The sequence below is a fragment of the Ochotona curzoniae genome, unplaced genomic scaffold (assembly GCF_017591425.1).
Source record: "Ochotona curzoniae isolate NIBS_2020 unplaced genomic scaffold, NIBS_Ocur_1.0 contig_3332, whole genome shotgun sequence".
NCBI classification, from domain to species: Eukaryota; Metazoa; Chordata; class Mammalia; order Lagomorpha; family Ochotonidae; genus Ochotona; species Ochotona curzoniae.
Genome location: NW_024465816.1, coordinates 7,067,281 through 7,088,469, shown reverse-complemented (window position 1 = coordinate 7,088,469; position 21,189 = coordinate 7,067,281). Strand labels below are relative to the sequence as shown.

The window sequence follows — 21,189 nt, the reverse complement described above, 5'->3', positions numbered from 1 at the left end:
CAATCTTTTACATGAACGATCCCATATTAACCGCTGTTTGCTCTATCAGATTGTTATAAATGCTGTGCGGCCTTTCTGTCTGCAAGGCATCTTGCATGGTAGGATGCAGGTTAGTCATCAGCCCATTACACCAGCATCCCATATGGGCTCCTATTCTATTCATCCAGCTCTTTGCTGATGTGGGACATCCACATGGAGTGCTGGGGTCTTGATACTGGCCTAACCCAGCCCTGGCTCTGGTGTCGTTTGGGGAATGACCCACTGGATGCAAGATGTGTCTCTCTCTCTCTCTTCCCCTCTCTTTCTTTCTCTTTTTCAAGGAGATGAAAATAAACATTTGGGAGTACAGTGGCACAGCAAGCTAATCCATCGTCCTGCGGCACTGGCATTCCATGTGGGCACTCGCTCGTGTCCCAGTGCTCCACTTCTGATCCAGCTCTCTGCTTATGGCCTGAGAAGGCAGCAGCAGGTGACCGAGTCCTCAGGGCCCTGCACCCATGTGGGAGGCTGGAGGGGCTCCTAGCTCCTGACTCCTAACTTCAGATCGACCTAGCTTTGCCTGTTGTGGTCATTTGTGGAGTGAACCAGCAGATGGAAGAACTCTTCTTTTCTGTCACTCCCTCTTTAACTTTCAAGTAAAACAAATAAATATTTTAAAATATTAATTAATTACACATAATATAAGAATTATTTATAGGCTCACCGTGATAACTGAGTGGCTAAAAATCCTTGCCTTGTATATGCCAGGATCCCATATGGGCACTGGTTTGTGTCGCAGCTGCTCCACTTCCCATCTAGTTCCCTGCTGGAGCTGCCTGGGAAAGCAGTCGAGGATGGCCCAAAGCCTTGGGACCCTGCACCCGCTTGGGAGACGTGGAAGAAGCTCCTGGCGCCTAGCTGCAGATCAACTCAGCTCCGGCTGTTGCAGCCACTTGGGGAGTGTACCAGCGGACGGAAAAATCTTTCTCTGTGTATCTCCTTCTCTCTGTAAATGTGACATTCCAATAAAACTAAAATAAATCTTTTTAAAAAAATCCAAGATTTATAGTTTTTTTCACAATAAATTCTATTTTTAAATTTCATTTCCCAAACTTTCATATTTATTTATGTTTATCAGAAAGCCAGATTCTATAGAGAGAGAGGTAGCCTGCATCTGCTGATTCACTCCCCAAGTGACTGCAACAGCAGGAGTTGAGCCAATCTAAAGCCAGGAGCCAGGAGCCTCTTCCAGGTCTCTCACACGGGTTTGGGGTCCCAAGGTTTTGGGCTATCCTCAACTGCTTTCCCAGGTCAGAAGTAGGGAGCTAGAAGGGAAGTGGACCAGCTGGGATACAAACCGGCACCCGTATGGGATCCCAATGTGTGCAAGCTGAGGATTTTAGCCACTAGGCTACTGCATTGTGCCCCAAGCTTTTTGAAATACCTTTCATTTTATTTATTTAAAAAAATATTTGTTTTTATTGCAAAGTCTGATATACAGAGAGGAGGAGAAACAGAGAGGAAGACCTTCGTCTGATGATTCACTCTCCAAGTGGCTGCAATGGCCGGAGCTGAGTTAATACAAAACCAGGAGCTAGGAGCATCTTTCAGATCTTTCATATGGGTGCAGGATCTTTTCATATGGGTGCAGTTGGGCTGTGCTCAGCTGCCTTCCCAGGCCACAAGCAGGGAGCCAGGTAGGAAGTGGGGCTGCCGGGATTAGAATCGGCACCCATATGGGATCCTGACATGTTCAAGATGAGGACTGCAGCCGCTAGACCACCGAGCCTGGCCCAAATACCTTTCATTTTAAAAGTCATGTCTCAACATAACGTCGCAATTCTGCTCACCATTCATCCCTCCTGAGATCTGCTTCTCCTGAGAAGCTGCTTCGCTGAGAAGCTGCTTGTCCTGTAACTGTGCAGCATGTAGAGCAGTTAGCCAAGGGCCTTCTTACTGAGGAGCCTTGTGACCCGTGGACGTGTGTGTGTACGTGCGGGCCCTTTGTTTCTGTCTTGGTTACTGCCTGATATTGTTGAAGCCCGCCTTGCCGTAGGTAACTTAAGAAAGCGTTTGTGAAACCTTGGATTGAGTGTTTGGCAGCCTGCCCGGATGTAGAAGTTGAAAGTGTCCTAACTGTTTATGTTGCCTCTTAGAAGTTTAATGTCATGTTTTCTTTTTCCTAAATTAGCTCTTATTCTTCTTGTGTTTTAAATATATCTGATGCACTGTTAGTTTAAATTTTTTCACATGGGTTTCTTGTTTGGGTTGCTTGCTGAGCTCTTTCAATAAAATAAAAACTGTTTTTCTCATATTCTAGGAAATTTTATTGTATAATTTTCTGTTCCTGTAAGACAGCTCTCTTCTTAAATGAACTTAGAGCACTTGCATACCTCTGGCTACTCAGGGACTACTTCACATTCATGATGCCCACATCGCCAAATTTGTCTGTAATGTCTTAATCTGACCAATAGATCATGTTCTTTTTTACATAAAGAGAGAGGTAGGGAGAGAGAGAGAGAGAGAGAGAGAGAGAGAGAAATCTTCTATCTGCTGGTTCATTCCTCAATGGCCACAATGGCTGGAGCTGGGCTGGTCCAAAGGCAGGAGCCTGGAGCATCTTCTGGTCTCCCACGTGGTTGAGGGAGGCCAAGCCCTTGGGCCATCCTGCCATCCTTTCTCAGGTACTTTATCAAGGAACTGATCGCAGGTGGAGCACTAGAGGTTGAAGCTAACATCCATATAGAATGCTGGCCCGCAATATTGGCTCATCCTACAATGTAATAATACTGGCCCCTATTGGCTAACTTTCTGATATTCTCTTTATCTGTCTTTTGTTTTGTGGAATTCTTAGTGGTTGAATATTAGCTCTCTTATGCAATAAATTAAGAGAAAGTAGCATAACCTGGCCCACCTCATATTTTTGGGATCTATGAATTTTTTTTTTTTGCAGGACTCAAGGATCTTGTTCTTTTTAAAATGCATTTGTATGATGAACTGTACTTTTAAGAATACTATACTTTAAATATATATATATATATATATATATATTTTCATTGAAAAGGCAGACTTGCAGAGAGCAGGAGAGACACAGCAAGAGTTGTTCGTACTGGAAGATTTTCAGGGCAGCATGTTTGATAGTGACAGTGTTTTCATCGTCTTAGCTCACATTTCTGTAGAAGTGGGGTGATAAAGGTTTCCGTGACCAGGGTTATTCGTCAATACCACGTGGAGTCATACAACAGAATTAAACATCTGATGGGAGCTGAACACACACACTGTTTCATGGGAACTGTAGAGTCTAACGTATGAACTTGTATTCAAAGACGTATTTTAAATGGATTGATTAGCGGTCAGCCCCCTGTTTTTTTCTTTATGTTTTGTGATGAATAGGCTGCGAGCCGTCATAAAGGGCTGAGAGACAGCACTGTTAGCATTGGCCCCCACCCAATTATTTCATTCTGGGAACAGGCTGGGAGGGAAGGCAGGAGCTGGCACTTCCCCTCCCCTGCCCCATGTGCTAAAATAGCAAAGTGCAGAAAACACAAGTTAGCGAGCTTCCTATTGTAAACGGTGAGAGTACAGTGGTTTAGTGAAAGAAGTGAAGGTTTCTTGTAAGGTGGTCTAGCAAAGCTAGTGTGCATGGACACTGCCGACAGGAATACTTATGTCAGAAATGTTCCTTCCTTCCTTCCTCCTTCCTCCCTCCCTTCCTTCCTTCCTTCCTTCCTTCCTTCCTTCCTTCTTTCCTTCCTTCCTTCCTTCCTTCCTTCTTTCCTTCCTTCCTAAGATTTTATTTATTTTCATTGGAAAGGCAACTCTACAGAAAGAAGGAGATACAGAGAGAAAGATCTTCCATCTGCTGGTTCACTCCTCAAGTATCTGCAATGGCTGAAGTTAAGTCAATCTGAAGGCAGGAGCCAGGAGCGTCTTCTAGGTTTCCCACTCAGGGACAGCGTCCCCAGGCTTTGGGCCATCCTCTGTTGATTTTCTAGCCCATAAGCAGAGTGTTGGATGGGAAGTGGAACAGCCAGGACATGAACCGATGCCCATATGTGATTCTGGCACTTGCAAGGCAAGGCTTCAGCTACTAAGTCACCATGTCGGGCCGAGATTTTCAAAGTGTTTTTGCGAGGAATGGTAGGCAGTGGCACAGGAGTTGAAGCCCAGTGGGGGAGGACATGGGTTTTGCTTTCAGATGGCATGTGCTTGCCAGCTTGCAGTGACATCTGTCATCATTAGATGTCATGGAGGATGCCTGGGCAGGGCCTTTGCCCATAGTGGTTTCCTGTTCATGCTTTCCTGGGAGTTCGTCTTATGCACTCTTAAGGATACAAGGAGCTGTTCATGAAGACAGGAAGAACTTTCTCAGGATAGTTATCTTGCCTTCCTGTCTTCAGCTTGTCATAATCCTGAAATAAGAAGGCACACGAGGTCTTCCAGGACTGTGCGGAACAGAACGCTCCAGAACATCTTGATGTGGGGTTCAGCTTACCTCATGCAGGCAGCTTCTTGGGGGAGGTGTCCAGGAGCCTTCATTCACTCTCTGAGCCATTGTCCAACACTTACTGTCCACAGGTCAGACACAAGGACTACATAGTCTCATGTAAGGCCAAGACTGCTATGTCTGGTTTGTCCTGCCTTTACACAGGCAGGTGGATTTACTTCATATTTGCAAAGGACTCTGAAGCTAGTGTCGTCCCTGGGGGCTTGCTTTGAAGGGGGAGTTAATCCTGGAGCCGGTTCATTTGCCCCCGGAGGACAGTCACCTGCTTCCATTTTTCTCATAGGTGGCCGAGTTCCACATATTCCTGGGGAGAGGATTGCCCATAGATAAGTGATTAGATCGTGTCTTGCCCGTGGAACTTTGTTAAAGAGAGGAAAGCTCTGTGTGGACGTGGGCTGCAGGACCAAGTGGGGAGGCCCTGGTTATCACATCAGTGTTTGTGTCCTCTGTACTTCTCCACGGTCCCTCACCCGCATCGGCCTGGTCCCCGCCCATCCGATGGGAGGAGCGACAGGAACCCCCCCCCCCCACCTTAGTGATGCTGCACAGGCCACCTACCCTGCCTGTGACGTCCTTTCTCTGTGCCCAGTGTGGCTTGTTCTGCTTCTGCCACTTGTCTTTGGGCTCAGCTCACAAGGCACCTTTTGGATGACGCCTCCTCTGATGGCTCAGCTGAACAGAGCGCCGTCTGCTGGTCCCGGGTATGTCCTCCTCCCCCGGCCCCGGCTATGTCCTCCTCCACTGGCCCCGCTGTGTCCTCCTCTGCTGGTCGCTTTTCCTCCACAGCATTTGTCACCAATCTGCTAGGAGTACAGTCTCCTTGAGGTGTGGTTTCTGACCTTGAGGTTCTCTGTGGGACCTCACAGCCTAGCAAAAAGCAGTGTGCACAGTTAGGGCTCAGCAAAGACATGTCGAAGGATGTTTGGGAAGGCTGCATTTGGTAAAAGCGCCCATCTTTCTTCATGTCGTATATGCAGGAAAGCTGAGTGGACCCCAGGAAGCTTACCTGCTTTCTCTGTGCCCAGAACCTGAAGCTGCAAATGCCTTGGACTCACATGCAGGCAGGCCTCCCTTGCTGTGAGCAGTCAGTGGATAACAATACTCACACTGCGTGGACTGGACTCTTTGGGGGTGACCATCAGCTGGGAGAGCAAACTCTTCGGGAAGCACTTTTACTTGCTCACTTGGCCTTGCAGAAATCTGTCTCTTATTTCAGTGGATTATAAAATGTCTCCTATGAACATCTTAGAGCACATGATCTTACTGTCTGTGAATTAGTGAGTAGATTGAACTCAAATGGAAACTTTGAACAACTTGTGTCTCCCCAGCAAGTACTCAAAGCATTGGCCTTTCCTGGATGCTGGCTTAGACAAGCGGAGTCTCGGGCATAGCCCAGACCTGAGCGACAGAATCTGTGTTTTATCAGGCTCTGTGGGAGACACATGTGCATTTTTTCGTATTTGTTCTATTCATTTGAAAGGTAGGGAGAACGATAAAGATAGATAAGTAGATAGACAAGTTGGTAGAAAGATGGGAAGATGAGTAAAAGATACCTGCTATTTGCTGCTTCACTCCTTAAATGGCTGTGACATCTGTGGCTGGGCCAGGCTGACACCAGGAGCTAGGGACTCGATCCGAGTCCCCCAGGTGGATGGGACCCAGTTATTTGGCTCATTACCTGCTGCCTTTTAAGGTGTCCAGTAGCAGCAGACTGCAACTGCAGGCAGAGCTGGGACTTGGGCACACATATTCCAGTGTGGCATGCAGGCATGCCAAGTGATGTCTTAGCTGTTACGCCAAGTGTCTGCTCCTTGTATGATTGAAGTTGTTTCCCTGCACTTGCTCTGGTGGACTGACTTTGCTGGACACTGGCTTTAGCTGCTTGTAATTGTATATCTTTAATTGTGTTACAGGACGATTGGCTCTACATCTGTGAATTCCACATCTGTGGATTCAATCTATGGAGTGAAAATATTCATTAAAAATGAGCCTGTACCGAACATGTAGAGACTTTAAAAATTGTCATTATCCTCTAAATAATAGCAACTACTGAGAAAACATTTACATTGCGTTAGGGGCTACAATTTTAGGATTATTTAGTGTATAGGAAGGTTGTGTAGCTCAATGCAAATACTATGTCATTTTATCAAGGACTTGAGCCTCTTTGGGTTTGGCTGTGTACAGAGCTGGCTTCATAATCCTGCATGGACACGGGGGGATGGACGGATGCAATGGTATTTTCATGCCAGTCACTAATCCTCTCGTGGACAGACCTGAGTTTGTCTGAATTATTGATGCCACTCGTGTCTCAGATTTCAGTCTTTTCTTCCTTCCACTGAAGTGAAAGTCAGTTGTGCGTTTCTCTCCCCCATTCTACTTCCTTGAATCAAGCAGGATCCCTTTCCTTGCCGAACTCCCCATTTTTTTTTTCTAATTTATTTTCTTTATTGCAAAGTCAGATATACAGAGAGGAGAGACGGAGAGGAAGATCTTACGTCCAATGATTCACTCCCCAGTGACTGCAACAGCCAGAGCTGAGCCAATCCAAAGACAGAAGCCAGGAGCCTCTTCCAGGTCTCCCATGTGGGTGCAGGGTCCCAAGGCTTTGGGCCACCCTTGACTGCTTTCCTAGGCCACAAGCAGGGAGCTGGATGGGAAGTGGGGCCACTGGGATTAGAATTGGTGCCCATGTGGGATCCCGGGCGCGTTCAAGGCGAGGACTTCAGCTGCTAGGCCAGGGCGCCGGCCCGAACTCCCCACTTCTAAGTGCCGGGGACATACCCACGGGTTAAGCTTGCTCTGCATTTCACTCAGATAAGGCATGTTCACGGTGGTATAGATGGAGGCTTAGGTTCAAAGGTTAGAGCCACTCCATCTTGCGACACTTTCTATGGTGTTATCTGAGAATGTATGAACTTCATCTTTTCTTCCTGAGAAGTGGTGGTGGCCTTATTTGGGTGTTCATTACTGCTGGAAAGGAATGCGTGATGTTCCATTGAAGTTTGAGTCCTCTAAGCTGGGGTTTAAGAAAGCTCTGCAGCCTGAGCTGATGTGCACACGAGTCTGATATATTTGTCATACTCTTGAAAGAGCCTGACATCAACTAATTTAGTCTATCAGAGTTTTATAGTGACATGCTGTTTCCCCACAGGATTACATAAATGAGGAGAGATTCCAGAAAAGCACCTTTCTAGCTAATTCAGTGATTTTCTTTCCAAGTGTCAGCTGATGTAACAGGAACTGTTTTAAAGGCGGTTTTAATGTGTCAAACATCTTTAGTGCTTCAGACAGAAGAAAGCTCCAAGTGTGTGTGTCTCAGGCAGATTATGATTTCTGTTGTGCCACGAGGGTGATTTTCCCTGAAGCAGTGGCGTAGATGCTGTCCCAGGCTGCTTCTTGCTCTGCCTGATGACTTCTGGCTGCTGTCTTTTCTGAGGTGTCAGCTTCGGTTTGATTTTGTCATTTCGGGATTGCGTGCGATCAGATCTGGCATCCGTACGCATGCCCCTGACGTGGTCCATCGCCCGAGCCCTTTGGCCTCCTGTTTGGTGCTGCTCGTGTATTGTACATTTGGAACCTGCTAGATAATCATTGTAGAATGCATCTCATTGAAGTAGAGGGCCTGAAGCACTTAGAGAGAGAGAGAGAGAGAGAGAGAGAGAGACCAGAGGCATGTTTTTCTGGTGTGAATTTGAATAAACCTGGCAGTAGCCTGAGGAGCTTTGGTTCATTTCATCCCTTAGTCCGTCAGTTTATGCTCCAAGGTTGTTCTGCTATTCTTTGACTATGTGCCAGGTGCTTTGCACTGGGAAAGTGGGAGTTGCAGTGAACCTGCTTGATCTCACTCATTCCAAAATGTATTTGGGGACTGGGGAAACAGAGGCAGTTGTGCCTTGGTATTGGTGGGGGATTTGTTTCAGAACCTTCTATGAATACCAGAATCTGAGCATGTTCACATCACTATGCGTGATGTAGTATTTGCAGGTAACCCGTGTGTATCCTCCAGTAAACTTCAAATCATCTCTCAAATATAAGACCACCTAATGAAATATAGATTCTAGGTATAGAGTTGTATTCTTCAGGGATAATTGTAAGGAAAAAAATCATACCTAGTCAGTACAGATGGCATTTTTAAAATGCAGCTGATTGTAGACACATAGGACACAAAGCAAAGCAGGCATAAACACCGCCCTGTGAGCTTGACGGAGGCAAAGGTGTTTTAAACGATGCAGGTAGGGGAGGGTAAGAAAGAAAGGCTGATAATGGGGAAGACAGGTGAAAAGGAGAGGAGAGTGCGTGTGTGTGAACGTGGTCAGACAGAGCGTAGAAGGAATGGAATTTCTTCATTATGACTGCAACATAAAACCTCTGTGGCAATGATGTGCACCGTTGCCCCTGCCTGTGGGTCGCTGCACACAGCTTCTGGAACGTGGGTCCCCGCAGACACTGCCAAGCCTCAATTGTATGCAGAGTTTGAAAACAAAATCACCCTGGAGGTGTTCTTGTCACCTGAGTCTTTTACAAAATATAAGTTGTTGTCCTGAGCTTTGAAACATTTTGTTTTCACAATGCTGAGTGTTGGACCCTTTGAGTGTTGGACCCTTTGAGTGTTGGAACCCTTGCATCTGTACTTGACCGTGCCGTTTTTCTTTGTGCTTCCAGTACAGCCAAGTATAGCGTGTTGACCTTTCTACCTCGATTCTTGTACGAGCAGATTAGAAGAGCTGCTAATGCCTTCTTCCTCTTCATTGCCTTATTACAGGTAATGCCTTGTAAGTTACTCAGGATTCACATCATCAATTGCAGGCAAAGTCAGGTTTTGTCAAAGCTGTTGGCTACCTGGAAAAGTGTTACAGTTAAAACACTTCAGTTTAGTTTTCTTCTTGTTTTATTAGCTTTTCCTTATTGTTTGATCGTGAGCAAATGGGATGTTTGTATAGAGACCTCTTCGTACAGCTTTAAGGCTAATTGCATCTACTAAAACAGATGTTGAAAAACGACCCTCCTGTCAGCTTTGACCTCTTCCTCTGTTCCAGACACACAGCCAATATTGAACAAAAGGTTAAAAATGTGTAGAGTACAAAACTAGTTTTTAAAATAGGATAATCATTTTTACGTCTCAGAAATGGAGCGTATGTGAAAGAGTGGGCTGCGAGTGCTGCGGGTCTTTGTTTTGGAGAAGGCTCCGCTTGCTCATTACCCTCTGTGTCCTCTGCCTTGCAGCAAATTCCAGACGTCTCTCCGACAGGACGATATACCACTCTGGTGCCATTGATCATTATTTTAACAATTGCAGGCATCAAAGAGATCATAGAAGATTTTGTAAGTGTTGCTTTTTGATTATTCTATGAGATACAGGGTCTATACTGTGCTTTGGGCGGAAGGTTTAAGGTGGAAACTTGGGCTGGAGCTCATGCCAGACTTCTGCTTTTGGGAGGGAATACGCATACAAAATATCTTAACCGCTTACACAGTAACACTGAAACATTCAGAGTTTGCAAACGTGAGGTCTCACAGCCTGCTTTGATTTTGGTTGCATAGCTTATGTTAGAGGGTGCTGATCTGGGTCACCAGTTAGGCAGCATGCTGTTTGGGCTAGCAGCAGTGCACCTGCTGTTCCTGAGGACTCTCTTGCCCAAGTGTATCTGCAGGTTCAGTTTAAGTTCAGCCTAACAACCACGTTCCTGTTCTTTCTCTCCCTTCTTCCCTCTGTCTCCCCATCTACAAACATGTGTCTTCCTGGGAGTAGGTAGACAAATGAACACTATGCAAGTCAAAGCAAAGCGACTTTGTTAGTAAAACAGTTGATTTGTTATTGGGTAATCATCCTGGATAATTTTTAATTTGCCCTTAAACGAAGGAGGAGTGAGAACTTTCATACACTTGTTCATTGTTATCAGTAATAAGTGTAATCCTTTAAACTGAGATATTGGGAGTTTAGCCCCAGGCACTGGATTACAAAACCAGTCATCCATGTTGTATAACATGCCCCCTGTTCCGCCCCCCGCCCCCCGCTCCCCGGTCTTATTGTTTGCTATTTCAATTATTCATCTGGGACTTGTGAATATGAGAACTCTCTCTTTGTTTCTGTAACAGAAGCGACATAAGGCGGACAATGCTGTCAACAAAAAGAAAACAATAGGTAAGATGCCATGCTGGATTACTTTTTCCATTATAAAAACTTAAATTATAAGAACTGGAGGTGAAAGAAATTTTAAGTAGTAATTGCCATTGAGGCAAATTCGAAAAATTATTTATATAATTGCTTACAAGAGTAGTAAGATAACAAACCAAAGAAAATATTGATCTTATAATTAGATTTGAGCAGGATTTGTGTGTTTTAGGATTTTAGAAAATGTGTTTTCAGAAGCTAGAGCTTTTGTGTCTACACAGAGTCTAAGCGTTCATAGCCTTCGTTTGTAATCTCTCTCTACCTCCCTCTTCCTGCCTTTTAAACAATCTTGATTGCTATGATAACAGCTCTGTGTTTTATTTTTTAAAAGCTGTGCAGCAGCAGGCTGTTTTTGCTTTTGGGCTGAAAGTAGTTCTGCTCTATGTGAAGAATAAACATGGGTGTGTGTGGGGGCTTGGGGCTCCGTTTCATGCGGGAAGGTGTAACACCTGTCTGCCTAAGGATGTCGTATGTTAGAGTGAATCAGGGAATTGTAAAGGAGCCATTGAAGTCTTGAGAGATGATCTTACATTGGTTATCACCCATGTTAACTACTATGTTGTTTTTCTCTCTTTTTCAGTATTAAGAAATGGTATGTGGCATACCATTGTGTGGAAGGAGGTAAACACCAATTTTCAAGTTATACCAGAAAGTTTGGGCTCGGGCACTGTCGTAAGGAATTGCTAGCATGGACTGCAGTGGAGGGTGTGCGGAGACACAGGCCCCTGTGAACCACGCAAGCCTGATCTGATGGAGCTTCCCCCTGAAATTGCCTTGGATGTGGGGCTCGTGTCCTCTGTCCCTGCTTTCTGGAATGGGACCCCATGGGTCAAGCTGGGAATACCTTCATTCCCGGAAGATGTTTCTGAGTTCTCAAAAACATTTTCTAATATCTAAATCCATATGGAGGAACTTATTTTTATTTATTGATTTTTTAATTTTTTGCCAGTCCTGTATTACTATGTAAATCTAAATCCAAATTCTTGAAGTTTTTTTTTTTTTAACTTTTGATATTCTTACTTGGGATGCCCTTAAGGAGCTGAGGAGCATGAACCGTGAGTGACAGAGCAGGAAGCAGCCCATTTGCTCCCGTGCAGCGCTAGTGCCATGCGACCAGCAGTGGCTGCTTCTGATGACAGTATTGAGGACAACTTTGCAAACTGTGCACGTTGATGCAGTATGACATTTGAAATGTCCTTGGTTGTTTCGAGGGAAGAATGGAACACTGAGAGGAAATTGACTGTGGTAGCAGAAGATTTTGTCTCTGTGATCAGATGAGCCTCTGAAGAGAGTCTGTCCCAGCTGGGCCTTCTTTAGGGCTTGGGGGTGGTGTGGGGTGGTGTGGGGTGACCCTCCATAGTCCAGCGTCTAAAGCTGTTGGACCCAGTATCAGAAGAAAACAACTTTTTGGAAGAGTAACTTAAAATAGTTTTTTTTCAAAATGCTAAATGTTTATTAAACATTGTTTTTGAAATGCCCCTTCTCAACTTTAAAGAAAGTGCCCATTTTACGACACCTATGGTATCACCTAATTTTTGCTTTATTTTGCTTTGTTTGTGTGGGAGAACCACCACTCTTGGTTCTTCGCAGCCATCCAGAAGTCTTTTTTTTTTTTTTTAAGATTTATTTATTTTTATTGGAAAGTCAGATATACATAGAAGAGGAGAGACCGAGAGGAAGATCTTACGTCCAATGATTCACTCCTCCAAGTGGCTGCACCAGCTGGAGCTGAGCCAATCCAAAGCCAGGAGCCAGGAGCCTCTTCTGGGTCTCTCACACAGTGCAGGGTCCCAAGGCTTTGGGCCATCCTTGACTGCTTTCCCAGGCCACAAGCAGGGAGCTGGATGGGAAGTGGGGCCACTGGGATTAGAATTGGTGCACATGTGGGATCCCGGGCGCGTTCAGGACGAGGACTTTAGCTGCTAGGCCAGGGCGCCGGGCTCCATCCAGGAGTCTTGTGTGGCATTCGTTGTCCTCTCTCTCCCTTGGAAGTGAAGCTGGGGAGTTGTCAGTTGATGGCTGGGCGTTCTTGATCCCACAGGGCCAGTGCTCCGCAGGCTGTAGGAATCCAAGGGTTTTCACAGCACTGGGAGTTGCTCTTCTGTTTCCCTAGGGTTCTTCCCAACCCCATAAAGGCTCCTGTAGTGGGTGGAATGAAGAAGTTGATGGCTCGAACAGCTCCTGAAGTCCTTTACTGTATCCCTGACACACATGGGGAAGGTGGTAACACCAGTTACATGCCACCTACATTTTTAATTCAATTCCGAATGCGTTTTGGTAGTTTCAGTAGAGCTCCTTGCATGTGCCAGAGACTGCACGGTAAGAACAGGACCTTGGGCAGTCTTGCGGTACAGTGGGTCTGTACTTTCAGCAGGTGTCGCAGCCATCTAGAGGGCTGCTACCTTCAAGATGTCTGTTAACTGCAACACCAGAATTTGCATATTTAGCTAGTTCTCAGGCGAGGTGGATGCTCTTGATCCAGGGAACACACTGGAGAACCACAGGTGGGGCTGAAGGGATTGGAGCTAGGCTCGGTGGGAGCCTACCTCCTTGCCAAGTGTCCCTCAGGTGCTCTGGGGCAGCTGGCAGGAGCAGCGGGACCTGCTGAGTCAGGGCAGGAAAGGTGACTCAGCAGACTCGTTCAGGCCCTAGGTGCCAGTCTGGGAGGTGTCTGGGGAGCCTGGCACGGCTGTGTAGCACAACAGAGAGAGGAAGGGATTATGGAAGAGGGCAGCGGTACTAGGCGCCGGAGATGCCAGGCCAGGGGGATTGGCTGCGCTTTGGGTTCCCGAAGCACTAACAGACGCTGTCACAGAGCAGTGGGTAAGCCGCAAGGCCCGGCTGTCTGGCACATCTCAGTGGCTTTACTAGATCTTTGCACTTCTGCAAAATTAAGACACCTGAACCCCGTGTCTTTATTCTTTATTTAGAAAATTTAAGGAAGAGAAAGCCGTAATTTTTCTTCACACTTTGCATTAAAAAAATGTTTTTTTTTTCATTTAGAAAATATGACTAATTCTTTTGTTTCTGTGATTTAAATCTAATCGCTTCTGATTTTTTTCTGGATGACTAAACCATTCATATAAAATATTTTCACTTTTAAAACACCCTTCCGGGCCCGGCGCGGTGGCGCAAGTGGTTAAAGGTCCTCGCCTTGCACGCCCGGGATCCCATATGGGCGCCGGTTCTAATCCCGGCAGCCCCGCTTCCCTTCCAGCTCCCTGCCTGTGGCCTGGGAAAGCAGTCGAGGACAGCCCAAAGCTTTGGGAACCTGCACCCACGTGGGAGACCCGGAAGAGGCTCCTGGCTTCGGATCGGCATAGTATCGGCCCGTTGCGCTCACTTGGGGAGTGAATCATCGGATGGAAGATCTTCCTCTCTGTCTCTCCTCTCTGTATATCTGCCTTTCCAATGAAAAAATAATAAAAATAAATCTTTAAAAAAAAAAAAATAAAACACCCTTCCAATTTGCATAAGTACCCCTAGGTTTTGTGCATGGGATGCTAAAAGTCTTCTGTAGTTATCTGGTTTTCTTCTTTTTAAACTTTATGGAAGCTAATAGTTTGCTCTTTTGCTTTTTAAATTTCATGTTAATTTATGACTTTAAGTCGGATACTAACCTTGCATGGGAAGTGGTTCTGCAGTTTCGTTTTGGGTGCTGTTTTCTGTGCTGAACCCAGTTTCTTACACCTGCCCATCTCCTGAGAAGCAGTTTAAAGCACTAGAATGGTGCCTCTCGGCGTGCCTCCCTTTTCTCTACAAAAAATTAAACTGGGCCCCCACTACCTTCTACAGTCCAGTCGTTTTGCCACCAGTATCGTTATCATTTAGAATTCTTGGAACCTAAGAGAAAAGCAGCGTGATCAGAATAGGAAGCCGAAAAAACTGCGGGTGCTCATTTTCCCATTGGCCGTGCCGGCTGCAGTGGGAGAGCTCTGCCCGCCTGTGTCACCGGGGAGTGCTGGCATCTTGACCCTTAGACTCACCGTGTCCGTCCATCAGCTGGCTGGGAGCGTGTTGCTTCTGTTCCCGTCCAGGACAGTAGTTGGGGCTTGGCTAAGTTAATGTGGTACTTCCCTTCCCATGTCTAACCGCCCTTCTCACCCTTTTCCTTCCTGCCTTGCGTCTGGCCTCTAGGTGGCAGTGGGTGACGTCGTCAAAGTCCTCAATGGGCAGTACCTTCCTGCGGACATGGTCCTGCTCTCCTCCAGGTCAGAAGTGCTACCGGATGCTTTAAAAAAATTTTTTTTTTAAATAAATGTTAAGAACAGTAAAATGTTAAATGTCAACTGCAGAAATGTGGGCTACTTCCATTCCCCTCCCCCCTGCTCTCAGGTGAGCCACATCCTTCTCCTCATTGGCCGGTCCCTGCACTAGAGCATGCAAGTCTCTAATCCCCATTTTACGGATTTAGGATTTTTGCACCAGGGATGTCCAAACCATGCCTCCCATGCCTTGGTCCTGCATTTTCTTTGTCCCGTTCATTCCTGCAGGAGTTTTCTGAAGTTTTAATATATGTTGACTCATTTTAGTGTTCTAGCTACTTCCTGGGGTGGTCTCCACTTACAGGAACGCTGACCCTAGAGCAGTGGAGTGATGTTTCCTTAGTATCCCTTTGCTGTGAGCCTCAGCTTCCAGCTGAGTCCAGCCAACAGCCGCTCGCACAGCACCCGGTGCTGCTCTTGAATTACTGCTTAGAGAACCCTGGTATTGTCCCGGCACAGTCCTGTTGTGGGCCTTTTAATTTTCTGTGTTTTTTCCCCAAGTATTACTGCCCTATCTTCTCAGTAGCTTTGTGCTAGGAAGATATCATTCATCAGTACTATATATGTATATATATACACACACACATATCATATATATATGATAACATATTTAACATATATTTAAAAATACTTATTTAAAAGGCAGAGTGACAGAAAGAGAGAGGGAAAGAGAACAATGAGAGAGGGAGAGAGGAGAGGAGTTAGAGTGTGTTAGGGAAGGAGGGAGAAGGGAAGAAAGGAAGAAAGTGAGAGGGGGAGAGAGGAGAGGGAGTGAGCGAGCGAAGATTTCCCGTCTGATGGTTCATGCCCCAAATGGTGTGTTAGGCTGTGCAGAGACTCATTTTATTGTGGCTCAGTTCACAGAAAATGAAGGATTCCATAACAGACACATACTAAAAAAAAAAAAGAGTTTATTAGAGCAGGAGAACAAAGGAAAGTTTAGCCATGTGTACGTATGTACATGACCACATCTCCCTAGATGACGCAGGCATAGCAGGCAGTGATGGGGAACTAGCAGGTGGACCCTTCTCGCTGGAGAGAGAGGACCGTTTCCTGTTCTTCCCCTACTTCTTATGCATCTGTCTCAAGATGAAAACAGCGTCTGTGTGTGTGTGTGTGTGTGTGTGTGTGTGTGTGTGTGTGTGTTTCAGAGTAGAGTGACCCTGCATTTGGCTCTCAAGTCTGATGCTCCAAGTGTTCCCATTCCTGTGCCCTGAGTAACAGCAGGCTGCAAATGAAGACAACTCTTAATCCGGTCCTGGGTGGAGATCCAGCCCTCCCAAGGACAGGGACGCACATTCCCTGATGTAATTAATCTTTAAAAAAAAATACACTACACCATCGCTTTTGAAAATAAATACTTGTATTACACATAGATACATAAATAAGTGATAAGCCTGTGGAAGGGGGAGCACACAGCCAACATGAAATGGAAAGTATGTTTTCCCTTATGATTGGCAACAAAGAAACCCTTAGAAACATTAACATATTGGTGGTTTGGGTTAATAATCTTGGCTTTGTTTCTCAGGAACCCTGGATACAATGTGGAGTAGCCAGAGCTGAGATCATTTTTAGGATGCTTGTTACTGTGTCCGAAGCTCTGCTTTGTACCGGACCGCCTGTAATGATCCCATTTGGTTCCTGGGAACCCTCTCTGTTCTTCCTTGATAAATGGGACAACTGAGGCAGAGATCAAACCGCCTGCTCGTCAGCCCGTAAGGCCATGGCAAAGGGCATCAAGGGCACGTAGTCTGTAAAGTTAGCCCTGGAGAATCTTAGCTTGCGGCTTGCACGGTTCACTCATTTCACTGCTGACTGTGCCTAAGAAGAGAAGTCGTTAGAACAGTACTGACAAACTCATGCTTTTGTTCTTGGAATATTCTGGTCTGGATGTGAGGGCGATCTGGCTGCGACATCTGTCACCCCATTAATTGCCAGGGTTGATTCGGCTGATCTGGTTGGCTAGGCGGGTGTCCCCTTCCTCCCTCACCGCCCCGTGTGCGTCCCTCCTGAAGCCGGGCGCTCAGTTGAACAGGACAACCATCCCCATTGGAGGAGGACTGATTCGTTCAAGGGAATACGAGTGGCTGCACTCCCCTGCTAGCACCTCCAGACAGGCTCTCAAGGAATCTTCTGGCCTTAACATTTGGTGCTTTGGGATGGACATTTGTCTCGGCAGCTTAGGTGCTGCCTTGGACGTCATATCCTGTTTTGGAATGCCCAAGTAACTTGGGAACCTGCCACCTCTGTGTGAGACTGGAATCGAGTTCTTGGTTCCTGACTTGGGCATGGCCCAGCCCTGGTGGTTGCAGGCACCTGAGGGCAAGGAACCAGTAGATAGAGTGTCTCTATTTGATGTCTTTGTCTTGCTTTGTCATCTGAATAAACAGCTAAAAAAAAAAAACTAAAAATTTCTTCTTTGTGTTCTGATTAAAATTTGCCTATTGATATAGTTTTTTTTTTTTTTAAAGGTGGAGCAAGCAGCAGGTGCTTGCTCTCGTGTCTGTCCTGTTTTCCGGTGCTTGGGTTTCATTCCCCACCCTGTCTCTTGACCCACGCATTGTACTAGCACAGACCTGTGGAGACAACGGGTGGTAGCCCGGGTTCTTGGTTCCCTGCCTCTCCATGTGGCACGCCTACATTGAGCTTGGCCCAGCCCTAACTAGGATGGGCATTTGGGTATGTGTAACCGTGGATGGATGGATGATCTCCAACTTTCTGCCTTTCAAATAAATGTTAAATGTTTTTTTTTTTTTTTTAAAGCCTTAATTACAAAGGCGCAAAGGCCATGTCTCCATCATTCCATTCAGGCTATGATTGTGTTCCCAAGAGGGGTTGTTCTGGCCAGGCCTGGACTGCCTCTTTTGGGCAGGAGGACAAGGCCCAGCTTGGGATTTGAGGGTCAGTCCCATCCAGTGTCTCAGACCGCAGGCCCCGCCCCTTCTCACCCATCCCCAGCATGTCTGTTGAGACCTTGAAGTCAGTAGGTGGTGCCAGAGAAGGTGCATGAACTAGGTAAACAACCATCTCGTGGCGTTGAGTCCCAAAGTTAAGTGTGTTCTTCCTTTGTCCTCCGTGACTACCACTGAAATGGCTGTTGATAACAGTTTCTTTGGAAAGATGTTGTTTCTGTATTATGGATCATCTCAGCAGGAAATTTTTGGCAGATTTAAGTTAATGTGTCTTCCCCCGCACCCCACCTCCCTACCTTCTCTCCCCAGTGAACCTCAGGCGATGTGTTACGTTGAAACAGCGAATCTCGATGGCGAGACGAACCTTAAAATACGTCAGGTAGGGCGACTTCTGCCATCTGCCTTGTCTCGTAGGTCCACGCGCTGCACAGGATCCCCACACATGCCAGTGAGAATAATCAGGCACAACAGGGCGGCAGACTTTGTCAGGGAGAATATGCCTTTTGGTTTGAGGGGACTGTGTTTAAAGTGGTGGGATACATGGAAAAATGGGATTCCACACAGCACAGGTCACAATGGATGCCTTGAAGGGAGGGCACACTGAGCTAGGCTGAACTGGTGGGTAGGCAGAGAGTAGCCAAGCCCTGGTGTCTCAGGTTTATTGCTGTTGAAATCCCAACTCATACTGGAGAGTGGTGTACTAGATACAGAATGTGCAGGCTCTCAATATTCCATTTTGCGTTGAAGATGAAGCAGTTTTCAGTACATAAACATCTTAGGCGTTTTGCTGATGTTGCACACAGTGAAATTTGGTAATTCTCTACACTGTCTTTTGTACTGTAGATTTTTTGCTTTAGACATCTCTTCTGTTTAAAGAAGCGTTAGCAAGATTTATGTACAGTTTTTGTGAATATCTAAAATGTTCAGGATAAAACATTTTTTTTTTCTGGAAGAAAAGTGGGGTTCTGCGTAATGTAAACTTTTCAAGAGATGCTGGATTTTAAGACTCATGTCATAAAGCTAGTAGAGTATACTTTCTGTAAGGTGTCTGAATACGTTCAATATCACGTAACATCTTCTGCTTCACTGAAATCTTTTGCTACTTTTTGTATTCGTTTCTTGTGATACAAGCTTCATTAAAGTCCATCAGGTGTAATTTATCGAATTGTTGCCATGGAGGTGGGTCATCATTTCCTATTGATGCAGGAGGTGCTGAAGGCGGTCGCTTGTGTCGAGCGCCCCCTTGTGGTGTGGTCTTTCAGGGTCTGACTCACACTGCTGACATGCAGTCAAGGGATGTGTTGATGAAGCTATCTGGAACCATCGAATGTGAAGGACCCAATCGCCACCTCTACGACTTCACTGGAAACCTGAACTTAGATGGAAAAAGGTACCATTTTCCGTGTTCTTAGTATAGATTTTTTGGATGTATCTGAGAGTTATTGGGGCTTTGAAACATTCATTTTTTTTTTTCTACTGTCAAAATATTTTAGAACATATCAGCTTAACCATGGTACACTGAACTTTTCTTGAGCCACCATTTCAGTTGATTTCAAACTTCCCTTTAAGGAAAACTCACACACACACACACACACACACACACAAGCATTAACACAAGGAAGAGTCTGCGGGTCTCAGACGAAGTTCTCAGCTCCTGGTCTGTCCCTCCTGTGCCTGTATCTTTCAGGCCAAAAAAAAAAAAAGTTTGTCCCCAAAATATGAAGACAGCGATCTGAGGTGTAGCAAAGCTAACCCACTTAGAAGAGAAATGTATTTATTTATTTTTTGCTAGCATTCTTCTAAGTAACACTCACTTGTTTTCAGAGAGTCAAATGAACAACTATCCTTGCTCTAGAATATTCCATGCTCTTTTTATTCTGTTGTCCTGCGTCACTTTGTGTTTGTTGTTTCCTGATGTTGGGGTGCAGCTTCTGTCTGCTGTCCCCCTTCTGTCTGCATGCTTCTTCCCAGTGCTCGCCAGACTTGTTGCATCATTTTTGTGTTTGATGCAGAGTCATGCCTTGGATCCTGGGAGTCAGCCCACAAGAAGCAAGAAGGCGGAGTGCGCTTGCTTCTGGCTTTTCATGTCACGGACATATCCATTCCATCGGCTTTCCATTTTTATGTCTAAATCATCATTCAGGTTTTAATGTAATCATGAAGTCTTCCCTAGCCAACTTAATAGATTTTGGTTCTTACAATAACCTGTCGGATAAACTCAATTTCCCAAATGAAGAGAGCTTTAGTGGTTATCTTAGCAGTTGCCTTTGGATGTTAAGTTTTTTAACACAACTATATGAGATAAAATTCTAATGTTAATTTTTTTTTAATTGTCTGTCGTAATGATTGGATAAAATAGGCCTTTTATCTGAGTGATTTTATGGGTTAGAATAAGCCAGAGTTAACCTTTATTGCTGTAGTTTCTCCATGAAATAGTTCAAGTTTGACTAAAGCAAACATTGGGTTTACTGCGGGCTTCTGTGGAAGGGGAAATCTCACGCTCATTGTCAGACTGTGATTAAATGTAAATGTTGTTTCTTGTTTTTAGCCCCGTTTCCCTTGGGCCTGACCAGATCTTGCTAAGAGGCACACAGCTTAGAAATACTCAGTGGGTCTTTGGCATAGTGGTGTACACTGGACACGACACCAAGCTGATGCAGGTAAAGCATTTCTGTGCCAGAAAACAACACTGATTTAGTCTCTTTCGCTCTCCTTCTGCTCTCTCCTCTCTCCCTCTTTCATCCTTCCTTCCTTTCTCTTGAGTAGAGAATGGTAAGCGCAGATGTGTTAAGGAGGCCCAAGCTTGTGTGCGCCCCTAAATCTGGAAAGGAAGTGACTTCAGTTTGGTAGGTCGTTTCCTCTGGATCTTGCTTAGCTTTTCAGGTATCTGTTGCTGCTTGCCTGAGATACAAAGAAGTGATCCTTGTTTTCTAGTTTTTCAAAATTAGGCTTTTAAGGAAAGATTTATATTTATTTGAAAGTTGGATATATGTATGGAGAGAGAAAGAGAGAGGGAGAAAGAGAGAGAGAGAGAATCTTCTATCCACTGGTTCACTCCCCAATTAGCCACAAAGGCCAGAGCCAGGCCAATCTGAAGCCAGGAGCCAGGAGCATGGGAAGTAGGGCAGCCCATATGAAATGCTGAAGCCATAGGCAGAAACTTAGTCTGCTATGCCGTGTGCCAGTCCTAGTTTTCTAGTTTTAGGAGGACAGTCTGTTGTAGCTTTTATTTTCTAAACTTAAAAGGGGATTATTTTAAAATTTATAATTTCTCTCTCCACTTTTCCTCTTCACTCTATTAATTAGGATGTTATAGTAAGTTGTGTTACTTAATTGAATTCTAAAGAATTTAAA

At 45.4% G+C, this 21,189-nt stretch overlaps 1 protein-coding gene across 2 annotated transcripts in view; it reads left to right on the top strand.

Annotated features, from left to right (window-relative positions):
• The window catches only part of LOC121156258 (phospholipid-transporting ATPase IB), a 584,459-nt gene that overhangs the window by 122,416 nt on the left and 440,854 nt on the right, over nucleotides 1-21,189 (top strand). For both annotated transcript variants that reach the window (XM_040979868.1, XM_040979869.1), the window contains exons 3-10: nucleotides 9,149-9,248; nucleotides 9,710-9,808; nucleotides 10,583-10,628; nucleotides 11,239-11,279; nucleotides 14,796-14,869; nucleotides 18,145-18,214; nucleotides 19,098-19,225; nucleotides 20,384-20,495. In XM_040979868.1, the coding sequence (XP_040835802.1) occupies nucleotides 9,149-9,248; nucleotides 9,710-9,808; nucleotides 10,583-10,628; nucleotides 11,239-11,279; nucleotides 14,796-14,869; nucleotides 18,145-18,214; nucleotides 19,098-19,225; nucleotides 20,384-20,495 (670 nt within the window). The remainder of the gene's footprint in view (nucleotides 1-9,148; nucleotides 9,249-9,709; nucleotides 9,809-10,582; nucleotides 10,629-11,238; nucleotides 11,280-14,795; nucleotides 14,870-18,144; nucleotides 18,215-19,097; nucleotides 19,226-20,383; nucleotides 20,496-21,189) is intronic.